The sequence below is a fragment of the Cyprinus carpio genome, chromosome B6, assembly GCF_018340385.1.
Source record: "Cyprinus carpio isolate SPL01 chromosome B6, ASM1834038v1, whole genome shotgun sequence".
NCBI lineage: Eukaryota > Metazoa > Chordata > Actinopteri > Cypriniformes > Cyprinidae > Cyprinus > Cyprinus carpio.
Window position 1 is genome coordinate 14742246 of NC_056602.1, and position 13549 is coordinate 14755794.

Genomic DNA, 13549 nt, shown 5'->3' on the forward strand with positions numbered 1-13549 from the left:
GAGCTGGGGAGAGAGTCACTTCAGGCAAGTCAAGCACCTCATTAAACAGACAGTGAAGGATGAACTTGCTCCTCAGAAGTGGCCGAAGCAGTCAGGCAGAGAGCACTCAATGAGATTTTAACATCCCTTAAAGAGAATCTGTAAATGCACAGAAATTCATTGATGATTGTCAAGCTAAATTGATTAAGAAGACCTATATAGCAATGTTTTCTTTGTCCATGCTTGCACATTCATAAATTTCTTTGTTTATAACTGTTTTGCTGCTAACCTCTTTAAATTAAATTTTACAGTATTATATAGTATTTTAAATATCACTTTATTGTTATGGGCGCCATCATGTGTTCAGGTGCAATGTTGCATGGCAGTTTCCGTATTGTTTTTGTTAGTTCGACTTTAAAATTTAATCTCAATTTGTTTTTCTTTTAATTGAATATAATGAAATGTCATTTAATTTCCTTTTTTTTATTTTTATAGGGCACAAGGAATACAAAAAAATATATATAATATTTTACTCTGTACTCTGTTTTACTTGGTTTTTACTTTTACACAGTTATATCACTATAAATATATAACATATAAACATACACAAGCAATATACAATTTTCCTTCTCTGCTTATCTTTAGTTGTGGCACCTGAGGTCATCCACCTCCATGAGTCAGTAGTCACTATGGCAACAAGAAACGCTTCTCTCTTAGCCCCGCCTATCAGCAACAGTTGCCAGCTGTTAACTTCTCCTTTCAGTTTGCAGCTTAAAGCTTTTAACTGATTATTATTATTATTATTTTATTATTATTAACTTTTGTAATCAAGACAAAGGTAAGTGTCCCTGAAACATCTATGTCTAGACGTTACTTTTGTGTACAGTATGTCGTTGTTGTCAACCGTTGATCGCAGAAATAAACAATCACATAGGTTACTTTTAATGTAAGTTAGTTATATTAGTATAATTTTTCCCCCCCGCGGTACTGTTATTAGCAAGGCTACTGATGGGTCATTGACGACATTAGATATTATAATGAGAGCAATCTTTTAAAAAATCAAATCTCAAGTTAGTGCGTGTAATTAGTTACAACGTTGAAACTATTTTTAGATTTTTTTAGATAGAGATTTAATAACTCTAACTGCTAATTTACTTTGTTTGCAACTTTGTCAGCACACACTGCTAACACTTATTTTCCAAAACGATTTCAAACTTCATTTTTTTTTTTTTATTATTATTTTTTTTTTTTCCATTAATATCATGAATTTTGAGCCATGAGCATATTGACGAAGATTTGTTGGGGTTGTATTTGAACTGAACAAAACATAATTTTTTTTTGTTTTATATATATGTCATTATAAGTCATATATGAGTCATCAAGCGGTCATATATTTGTTTGTTTGTTTGTTTTAATCACATGACAATAAACTGCGTCTTGCACCTTGGTCATACACACTGAGGTTGATCTGATTATTTTCTAACCAAAATACTTCATTGCTCATACATTAGGCCTACATACACACATAGGCTACATAATAATTAGACACGTGCACAAAAAATATACTTTAATTCCTAATATTAAGAGAAGTGGATGCTGATTCTGGTGGGATCAAATAATTTAGTTATTTGGTCACTCAGTCACTGAGATCCAGGGAAAATGTTTATATTATGTTGCATGAAATTCACCTGGTTAACTGTTGAGATTGTTCAGTCAGAGGTGTGATTGGTTGTCTTGAAACATGGGAAGTAAAATTAGCCAGGTAGTGTTACGGGTTTAGTTTGAGTTGCAGAGAGAGACAGTTTACTGTTGATATGTAAACTAAAAGGCATTAAACTCAGTTCAGACCCCATGGCACTGATTCATAGCAGAACAAGATGAACCCTTACCAAGTGCATTTTCAGGTAAAAATATTTGTTTTTTGACTGTTATAAAAAAAAAAAAAAAAATGTTTCTTTAAGAAATATGAGATCTCTTTCATATACAAGACTCACTTAACAGATTTATATTTGGTTCTGTTCTTATGGCTGACGTACTTACTATGCATGCTATGTATATTATAGTCTATGTACTGCACAGAAAATAAGAGAAGAAATGCAGCTCTTGCTCTCTTTCACACACATTTTATTGTTGACAATTTGGAAAGCTTTTCATTGAAATTACAGTCCTAAAAACAATCGTGCAAGAGTGGCCGCTGACAATGGCTTTTAGTTGTTGGCATAGAGATGGACTCTTTGACTTTCACAAAAATTTTGTCTGCCATTTAATTTACATGAATATATGTGACCCTGGACCACAAAACCAGTCTTAAGTCGCTGGGGTATATTTGTAGCAATAGCCAAAAATAAATTCTATCAAAATGATCGATTTTTCTTTTATGCCAAAAATCATTAGGATATTAAGTAAAAATCATGTTCCTTGAAGATATTTTGTAAATTTTCTACCATAAATATATCAAAATGTTAAATAACAGTGTCAAGGTCCAGAAAAGTATGAAAAGCATCGTCAGAATAGTCTGCCATTTACCATTTTATTTTGTTTTATTTGAATACAAAAAGTATTCTTGTCGCTTCATAACGTTACGGTTGAACCACTGATGGCAGATGGACTATTCCGACAATGCTTTTCATACTTTACTGGACCATGACAGTGTATTTTACTTGGCAGTCTATTGGACAGTCACAAGCCTCCTGGTTTTCATCCAAAATATCTTAAATTGTGTTCCGAAGACGAACAAAGCTTTTATGGGTTTGGAACGACATTGGGGTAAGTAATTAATGACAAAATTTTCATTTGGGGGTGGAGTATCCCTTTAAGACTGGTTTTGTGGTCCAGGATCACATATTTCCTTCACTTAGCAATTCCATTAGAACAGGGAAAAAAGCAACTACAATAAAAAACAATAATGCATAGAAATATATAACTATATATTTTTATATATAACACATACTATAATAAATAATAATACAAAATGTAAAAAATAAAACCTAAAATTATCTGGTTTTAGATTTAAAAATGTATACATTGCTATGCATTGTTGGTTAGGATATTTTTGCTGTTTTTTGAAAGAAGTATTTTATGCTGACCAAGGCTGCAAAACTGATTTAATCAAAAACACAGTAAAACAGTAATATTGTGAAATAGTTTTAACAATTTAAAATACATTTTTCTGGTTTAAAATATTTTAAAATGTCATTAATTCCTGGATGGCAATGCTGAATTTCTCAGAAACAAATACTCAAGTCTTCAGTGTCTCATGATATTTTAACTATGCTAATTTGATTGTCATAGCTTAACTCAAAATATTGTGTTTTCCTCTCCCCCACTCAGCCTCTGTCTAGGAATCACCACATCCATTCACCTCTCTATCTCAAACCTTTCACTATGTTGGGCCAGTTCTCCCCTGGTGAGCCCTACAGTGCTCTCTCTACCACACCGCCCTGGAATCCAGGACACCAGCTTCAGCCCTTCCGCTTCCGCTCACGAACTGAGCCCATAGACTGGAGGCGTCTCTCTGCCCTTGACGTGGAACGTGTCGAGCGAGACAGTGTTGATGTGCTTCAGAATTTCATGACCGTAACATTCTGTGCCGTGGAGGGCGAGAGGTGCCCAAACTGTCGAGGACCTGCTGACCCTTCTTTGATCAAACTGCTTCGTATGTCTCAGCTGAGCAGCACTGAGTACCTGCTGCACTGCCAGGACTTGCTGAGCTCTCAGCTGTCAGGACTGGAGGAACGTCTGCAGGCGGCACTCTCTCTGATCCAGAAAGGAGAAGAAAAACGAGCAGAACTTGAAAAAAATTTGCAAGAAGCCAAGCAGGAGAATCGACGGAGAAAAAAAATGATCGCCACTCAACAGCTCCTCCTGCAGGCCAGTGCTAATAATTATCACAAGGTGGTCTTAAAAATTTTTGAACATTTGAAACCCTTTTAAAACCTTACACTCATAATCATACATACTGTTCAAACATTTAGGGTCTGTATGATTTGTGTGTGTGTGTGTGTGATTGAAGCCTCTTATGCTGACAAAGGCTGCATTTATTTGATTAAATCTATATTAAAAACAGGAATATTGCAAAAAGTATTACAACTTAAAATACCTGTTTTCTATTTTTAATGTATTTTAAAATGTAATTTATTCCAGTGATGGCAAAGCTAAATTATTCTAGTCTTCAGTGGCACTTGACATGATATTATCAGTGTAAAAAAAATGGAAACTGTGACTTTTTGAAGGATTCTTTAATGAATAGAGTTAAAAAAAAAAAAGCATTTATTTGAAATATATTTTTTTTTAACATTGTACATTTCTTTACTGTCACTTTTCATCATTTAATGAGTCTGTGCATCATGAAAGCATTAATTTTTTTATATATATAAATGAAAAATCTTACTGACCCCAAACATTTTAAAATAACTGTTTTCTATTTTTAATGTATTTTAAAATAATTTATTATTATTTTAGAATTTATTCCTGTAATGGCAAAGCTAAATTACTCTAGTCTTCAGTGTCATGGATATTATCAATAATAAAATAATAATAAAAAAAAAAAAAAAAAAAATAAAAAAAAAATTAAAAACAAAAATAATAATGGAAACTGACCTTTTGAAGGATTCTTTAATGAATAGAGTTGAAATAGCAATATTTTAACATTGTAAATTTCTTTACTGTCACTTTTTCATCAATTTAATGTGTTTGTGCATAATAAAAGCATTAATCTTTTTTTTTTTTTTTAATAAATAAATAAATAAAAGGAAAATCTTACCGACCCCAAACTTTTGAATGGTAGCATTTTGAATCTGTAGGCTAATAAATGTAGGCCTATTCCCCTCCATCAATACCTTAAAAAATATAGTGTGATATCTTGTTCTAGATAATAAAAATAACTTTTTAAATTTGTATTGAGCTATCATTATACTAAGCTAGTAGGCTAAGCTGGTATTTTGCTAACCAAGGCTAACTGAAAAGATAAAGAATTGAAAATGTGTAATGTGAGCATTACACATTATTTAGTCTGGTAACATAATGTTACATGTAATATGCAATTTAAGAAACATTAATATAATTTCATGATTAAGTAGATACTGTAAAATTGGCACAGAATGAACTACTGGCTGCTTGGTGACCTTTAGTTATCATAAAACCAGTTCTAATATTTTGATGCCTTTTCATTCATGACAGTGCCAGTTCTGTGAAAAATCATTTGTCAACTACTCTTACTTACAAGCACATGTTCAGCGACGACATCCTGAAGTTACAGATGCAGGTTGGTGGAAAAAAAATTGTTTTTAACTAAGTTTGAACTTCATTGATGATGTGGTTGGAAAGAAAGATTAATAACTGAATATCACTGCTTGTGCATGTGTATGTCTCAGAGAGACAAAAGAAGCACAAGGTAGAAGAGATGGAAGATAGGATAGAAGAGCTAAAGGAGAAACTGAGATTGACGCAAATGCAGCTACAGACAGAGAGAGAAACAGAAAGGTTTGAGGCGTCAGCAGGTGAGTTTGTTTAAATCAAGATCCAGCATAGAAAAATTCTTAACGCTGTTTTCTTCTGTATCTATTTACAGTATTTGATACTTACTGAAATTGTCATGTGTTTGTTTGCTTATTATCAGTTCAGTAAGCCTTATACTTCTTAAAGGTATACAGTAGCTTTCATTTACCCACCCTTACTATTATCAAGCAGAATTTCAAAGCTGCTCTTTTTACATACATTGAAAGCATCTGGAGACTATAAATTATTTGCATAATTGGGGGAACACTAAAGTTTTGCGAGCAAAACCAAAATCATTGAAAATCATTGAAATATATTTTTTCTATCACCATCTCTAATAATTCTAATCTCTTAAAAGGAATATGTTGAGGAAAAATAATATTCCAGTGCTTTTGTTTTCCCTTGAGTAACTTGCATTCAACTGTGAAAATTTTGCATTATATCAAAAAAGTTTTGCGTTCTAATGGAAACTTTTTGCTTGCTTGCAAAACTTTTAAATGCAATCACAAAACTGATGATCAGAATAATTTGAAATGGGGAAAACTGAAAAAAACGTTTCAATGCTTTTCCAAGCAAACATAACATTTCTTGCAGGAATACAATACTTTTTATAACAGAACACAAATGCAAAGTTTCTAGGGGGGACGCAAAAGTTTTGTGAGCTAGTGTGAAAGCATTGAAAGATCTAATTTTTACATCACCATTTCCCCTTAGATGACGAAGACTCCCTTGAACTCCATATGAAATACCAGTTTAAGAGGAAATATATCAATTAACACAGATGTGTTCCAGGAACAAGAGGAGCAGCGAAGGAGAGAACAGTCAGAGAAGGAAGCACTGGAGAGATGGAAAGAAGAGGAGAGAAGAAAATCTCAGCAGGAAATTGGAGAGCTGAGACAGTTATTTCTCCAGGAGTCTAAAGACATGGCAAGCAAGAGCTCATCCATAGAGGCTGTGAGTATACAGTACATTGGTTTAAAATGAATAGCCAACTTTAAACTGTCACCAGAAGATGGAGACAGATCCTCTGGTATGTATGCCTGCCAGGCAGCCAACAGATGAGCTCCTGGGGTATGTTTTGTGTATGTCATTGTAATAACATTTTATGTTTTTTGTCATCGTTCCATCTATAGAAACTGCTAGTGTTGCAGAACAAAGAGGTGGGTGTAGCAAATAATGTCACTTTACAAGAAGAGAGTGACCCTGAGAAAGAACTGAGAGAAAACAGAGAGAGAGAGCTAAAAGAGAAAATGGCCAGGAAGGTGAGAGTTCTTTGCTTGTTCACTGAGTCATGCATGAGTCATTAATACAATGCACTTTTAAAATGAATGGTTACTATTTTTCAAGTTGGCAAAAAAAAAAAAAAAAAAAAAAAAAAGGATTATTCATCAGCAGACACTGAACAACTCTTAGGCAAGTTCTTTCTATTTAGGAATGCCCAGTAAAGAATCTGAGGCAAAATAAATTACTTACGAGACTCTGTGAGTCTCAAGTATCAAATCTTAAATGCGATTAAGGTAAATTTTCTCACACTCAAATATAGGCTTATTAAAATCTGCAGTAATAGTTAATTGGCTAGGTGTACAAGACTGCCTCTGTGATCTTTGATGACACAAGTGTGGGCATGCTTACGGTCTTTACAATGTTCACATTTACTATATGGGGAAACTTTTATACAAAACTTCAAAATAAATAATAAATGTTTCGCGAATTAAATAGGGGGCAGTGGTATATCAAAGACAAGAGAAAACACCCTCCTTACATTACTGCGTACCTCTCTGTGGTAAATCATCAAAATACAGCACAGAGATTCCTCTGTTTGCGACTGTTAAACAAGACTTCAACAACCAATATCTAACTGCTGGGGGATAATAGCTGTTCATTCTCTTTCTGCGTGGAACAGCTCTATATATAAGATCGTACTGTTTGCGACTGTTAAACAAGACTTCAACATCCATTATGGACATTATGTTTCAGTAGCTACATTTGGTAACAGCCCTCTACGATGTGAGTAAGCACTCGCTATGTGACTAAATTTCCATTCCATTTTCCTGTCAAAATAGTGGATTATATTTCAAACAACAAAATGTACAGTTTTCAGGCTAAAAAACAGATCATTCTGAAACTAAAAAACAATTCATACTTTAGACAGCTATGTATTAAATAGGAAATATGTTCTGAATCTGATAATCTGTTAGCACGCTGAATTTTCTGTTGCCATGCTGGCACTGCTTGTCACTGAAAACTGATGTAAGGTCAAACTACATTACAATATATATATATATATATATATATATATATATATATATATATATATATATATATATATATATATATATATATATATATATATATGCATAATAATATGCATATTTGAGACTTTTTAGTTCACAGAGTGCTTGCATTTTTTGCTGTCTACCAGTTTCTCAATATATTATACATGTCCATTTTTGTCATTTAGAAAAGTGAATGGAAGAAGAAATTTCAGGAAGCACAGAACAGACACCAACAGGAAAAAGCAGAGGCAAGTCTTTGTAGTATTGCACTGTCTGGGCATTATGAGTGTATTTAACTTTAAGTTTTTGTTTAAGTTAAAAGATGTTTAAAGAAATTTTAGAATTCTAATAAAAATATATATATATCATTTTATGAGTTATACAGAGCTTATTTGTTAAACAAGAACTATGAAGGGAACAAAATTACATTTAAAACGGACTTACTGTGTAATTAGCAAAACATCTGATGATTTCCTAAATTTATTCGAATGCCGATATACTGTAGATAATTTTAAGATTGCTACAGATACAGATATTGGCTCTTCTGCACACCCCTGCTGGGCAACATACTGAACATTCTTATCATGTCTGTGATTTGTATGTGTGTGTTACAGCTGAAGAGTGAGAATGCCAGGCTTGTGAAGGCCTTGTCTGTGGAGAAGAACTCTGGCTCCAGTCTGCAGAAACTTCAGCAGCAGGTTGCCTCTCTCTCTTCTCAGCTGAGCCAGAAGGACAGACTCATCAAATCTCGGGAGGAGAAGGTTGGTTATTTACTTCACAGTTACAAACAGTGCATGAAAGATAGCTATAAAACCATGCTCTTATCAGAAAATGTTACCTTAATGGTGAAGCGGCATTAGAGGCACCAAAAAGAATAGCAAAAATGATGTTTACAGAATCCCCATCCCATCTGTTTTGTCTGGACAACGAAGTCAATTACATGCTAAAAAGTTCATTGCAAGCCATTATGTAAAAATAAGCACCAGTGTTTACACTCTTTGGAGATCCTATAAACCTATAGTTGTCTATACTTATTAAGCTGTGATGGTGTTTTTAAAGTATTTAAAAATGGCACACTTCAACTTTAACTCAAATAATAACACATAATTAGATTAACGTGATTGTAGTTATTGCAAAATTATCTGCTGATGTCTTGATTCTTGAAAACTAATCATCTTTCTTATTGATGCTTCACCACAGATTAAAAAGTTGTCAGTCTCAGGTAATGAATTTTAGCTGCCATATATGGACTTACTCACTGCATGATCACATAAAATATTGTTGCTTTGAATTTAATGTGCTTTGACCCATTTTTGTGTCTCATTTGGTAGCTCCAGTGGTTTTGCAAAAAGCCCAAGATTCTCCTGAGGAACCACAGGAGGAAGACGAAGAGAGTGTGTGGTTCAGTAATTTCTAACCACAGTACATACTGTACATACACCAATCATGCCATGATGTACATTATTAAAACAAAATTTGCATGCACCTTCAGGCATGGAGGATTCAGATGAACCCCAGTGGAAGGTTCTAAAGTTACGTAAAGGAAAGTCAGAGCTGATGAAAGCGTCTAGACTCATTCTAGAAGAAACACTGGAGGAGAAACTGGAGAATATGGGACTGCGGAAGGTACAGATTGACTCAAACAAGCATCAATATTAACATTTAAGGCATAAAATACTAAATGAAACAGTATTTTAGGAAATATAGCATGATTTATGTTAAACTGTAGGAATGATAGTCTGATCATTGACATACTGTACAATCCAACTACTAAACTAAAGAACACATCTGTTGCGACTTACGCAACAACAGTCACAACAAAAAAAATATATAAAGTATGCAGCAAAAAAAAAAAAAAAAAGTTAATTTTGGACTGCGGATGCATGAATATATGATGTAATTCAATAGCATTGCTCTGTGGTTGAAGTGATGATGTTTTGGCAGGGTACCAAGGGTATCTCTGAGCAAACTTTTAAGAACCTGAGTGCTCTGTTGACTGGTCAGCGGCTGCAGAGATACAGACAGCAGCCAGACCTTCAGAACCAAAGAGACAACCTGACACATGAGATCATCAGGCGAGTGAAAAGCCTACAGAATAGCCAGGGGAAATTAACACCCAGCACTTTAAAACAGGGTAAGAAAATGTGTTATTTATCATGCCACCACACTACCCATACTCACACGTCTAACTTATCTGTAAGTCAGTTCCATTTGGTTGCCACTGTTCTGAACCAAGATCAGTCATTCTTTTATATTTGTTTTAGGGGGAAAGAAAAATTCAACCCTAGTGAAGGAAAAAAGCGTCCGATCCAGAGAGGACTCAAAGTCCTCCATTCGGAGGACCAAGAGCCAGCAGCCACAAGCACTTATTCCAACACCCACCCCACGCTCCAATGCACCTCAGAAACAGACTCCAAAAACACAGCAAAAAAAGAATGGGTATACTTTCTTTTAAAATTAGTAAATGTTCAGACTATTCAGAAACATATGAAATAGAAAGTTGAGATGTCAAGCTGTTTTTTAACTATGCTTAATATTACCTTATCAGTATGTTTTTAATGAGTACATTTGTCTTGTTAGCACACCACCTTTCAGTTCAGATGAGGATGAGTCAGTTGAGGACAATGCTTATATCACCAGCTCACGGGGCAAGCCTTCCCCCTCCGTGCGCCTTGTGCAATCAGGATCACTGCTGAACCCAACAGCTGATCCTGATTGGACAGACAGTGAACCGTCAGAAGCTTCAGACACACCCAAACTCCCCAAAAGTCCCAATTCACATGGTGAGCAAACGCCAAAGCCCTATACGATTATTTATTTGAATTTCTCCATTTGGAACTAGTCTGAATACTGAATATATTTAATATAAATATGTTCACAGCCCTCTGTCATCTGTATCATTTTGCCAAAATAGAGTGCTGCAGTGAGGACACATTTTTGTAGGTGAAAAAAAAACCCTGGAAGTTATCGTTATCGAAGTTATTTTAATTTCTGTACAGTCTAATCTCTACTTGTCATGCCATTCGGATTTCATATTAAGAAATTATTTTAACCCAAAGAGCAAACTATGCTTCCTTCAAACTGGTTGTCTACCAGTTCATTTCAAAACTGTAATATAATTTAATTTCATTCACATGTGTTTCATAAACACATAGTCCATTACAATCCGCCATCAAAATGATACATTTAATTATTCCAGCTGCTGTGAGAAAAGGCTATAAACAATCCGCTACCTGCATCATCCTCACTAGCCAGGACAACTTCTTTATGTTTACAGACGTGACGTAACGACACGGTGACATGCTTGAATTTTCGTTGCAAAAACGTACCTGTACCACTCAAATTAGAAAACATTATTATAAGCTAACCGTTATGAATCCGGCTAAAGTAAGGTGATAGTTTTGAACACTGGCTGGTTATATACTTGCTCAAATATTGATTTCGGATAATTAATAAAGTTACAGACTGCAGCTTATTTTCAGCCATTTTCATATTTTCCATTAATGTTTCAGTTAGAATAGTTTGCAAACTCAAACTATTCTATAATGCTACGTAACTTGTTTCTGGGTTTTGGTCAAAAGTTGTTGAAAGTTTGGTCAAAACAATCCCTGCAGCACAGAACAAAAAAACAAAATAGACAGATATTTTGAAATGCCAGCTATAGAACTAACAAACTTCCTGTGGGATATAGACATTTTAATTTTAAAAGTAGTTTAGTCTTGTGTTTTTTTAGTCAGTTAACATGAATGTGTTTTGATTGCAGGTTCTGTTGTCCAAACACTGACAAGAAGTTTGGAAAGACAGCTAAGCACACCAATCAAAAAGCCTGTGGGCGGGACTAGAGTTATGCCACCATCCAGCCTCTCCCCTCGCCCTGCCATTGTAAAACAGAAAGCGGTAAAAAAAAAAAAAAAACAAAAAAAAACACACATTCTCACATACCTCACATATTCTCAAGTCATTTCCATTGCTGTTAAAATCTTGCTGCAGAAATATAATTTGTTTTTTGAACATTGCCTTCATTATTAGACTGAAAAGCTTTGTAATATACCTGTCTTCTAGCTATCTGATGAGGAGAGTGACTTGGAGCTGTCCTCCATAGAAGAGCTAACAGCCAACCGTGCAGGAGTACACAAAAGTTCAGAGGTCGGCGGGACCTCAGGGACCAGTGCTTGGAGTTCTGTGGCCAGTAGACCAGGAGCGTGGTGAAGTGTGATGTGACTGTCAAATAAAGGCATGTTTTCATTCCAAACCCAAATTCTCAAAGAGAATTAACAAGTGCAGGCACAAAGGAATCATTATTAAAAGCCTTTTCTATGCTTTAGGAAATTAGTGAACCCAAAAATTGTTCCCAAAAGAATCAGCCATTACTTGTTTGTGTGCTGTTATACAACCTTCAGGTGCTTTGTTTTTGTAAGTAGTGCCAAACATAGTCCAGGACACATTTACTTTTAGCAGCCAAGCAGGAAGCAGCACTAATATGCAATGAGCTGTGAGTTTTTATATACACTAAGTAATCATTGGCTTTCAAAAAAAATGTAAGTTTGTGATATTTAGAATATAATTGATATTTGAAATAAATATGATTCTGATATTGAAGACTATCAGTAAATCATGAACATATGAGAGAAATTTGGGGAAATAAATATATACAGTAGTAAGTTAAATGTTTGAGAAATGTATACAGAATTGTGACTTCACACATTTACAGATTTTTGGTTACAGATTAACAATGTGTACTTTCATTTTTCTTTGCCTGATCATGGGCAGAGCTTTATCGTCTTTTTCACATTAAACAGTTGTAAATTTAAATCTGACAATTCATTTTCATGAGTGCAGATACATTCCATGCTCATTTCAGCTATAATAATGCCATCAAGCATTAGTTCTAGCTGACACGAGCATTTACTGATTCTGCACTCATGAAAATGAATTGTCAAGTCATTTAATATTTTTCACGTTCTGATACATTTTGTTTTTTTTTTCCCCTCAACATAATGTTCCAAAATATTTAATATCTTTAGTTGTTTAGGAAGCACTTCATGAATAGAGGGAGCAGGCTACTAAATGTTAGACATTCACACCAAGTTAAAAGATAACTATAATGATAACCATATTAGCATCCACACTAATATACAATAATGTTCTGTTTATTATTATAAGCATTCTGCAGTTGCATGCTCAAGCTCTTTAAAATCAGATGGATTCTGATTGGCTGTGATGTTTTTATTTTTCATCAGCTGGGGGGAAAAAAGAGTTCTGAGAGTGATTTCAACAATATCAGTGTCATAATCATTATAGCTTTGGTGTGTAATTCCCTATTCTCATATAAGTTTAATGATTATTAAAACTATAGTTAGTAGTAACCTTTATAGATTTCATTTGATTTAAAGAAAGGCATGATCATGCTTAGCAGTGGTTGAAATGACTTCAGTAAAATCAAACAGAAGCTAATGAGAAAATATTGTGAAATATTGTTTGCCACACTGTAAATAAAAAAGATTATTGAAGTACACCTGAAAATAAAATATTACTTTGTTTTCTACTTTAAATGTTCACAGTAATTGCCATTTCTGTAATTGCTAGTGAAATTCACGAGCAAATTCTAAGCGTAAATAGTTTCAAAATAAATTCTACACCAATTTTATTATTTATTTATTGAATTTTTTTAGTAGTTTGCAACAAGTGAGGTAGCTGTAAGTTCTGACCAAAAATAAAAAGCGACCACGCAGGCTACAGTGCCCACGATAGCCTGGCTGCATGTTCTTATCTCTCGGTCAACAGAGTTGGGTTCCTTG

At 34.2% G+C, this 13549-nt stretch overlaps 1 protein-coding gene across 1 annotated transcript; it reads left to right on the forward strand.

The window, feature by feature from the left end:
• Positions 1–685: 685 nt before the first annotated feature.
• dzip1l (DAZ interacting zinc finger protein 1-like) lies at positions 686–13285 on the forward strand. Its single transcript, XM_042725801.1, has 16 exons — positions 686–817; positions 3310–3873; positions 5158–5242; positions 5352–5460; positions 6228–6429; positions 6609–6737; positions 7937–7999; positions 8366–8512; positions 8952–8973; positions 9083–9145; positions 9244–9377; positions 9696–9885; positions 10016–10190; positions 10332–10534; positions 11515–11648; positions 11814–13285. The coding sequence occupies exons 2-16, from the start codon at positions 3364–3366 to the stop codon at positions 11958–11960; spliced, it is 2313 nt and encodes a 770-aa protein (XP_042581735.1). The 5' UTR covers positions 686–817; positions 3310–3363; the 3' UTR covers positions 11961–13285.
• Positions 13286–13549: the final 264 nt, after the last annotated feature.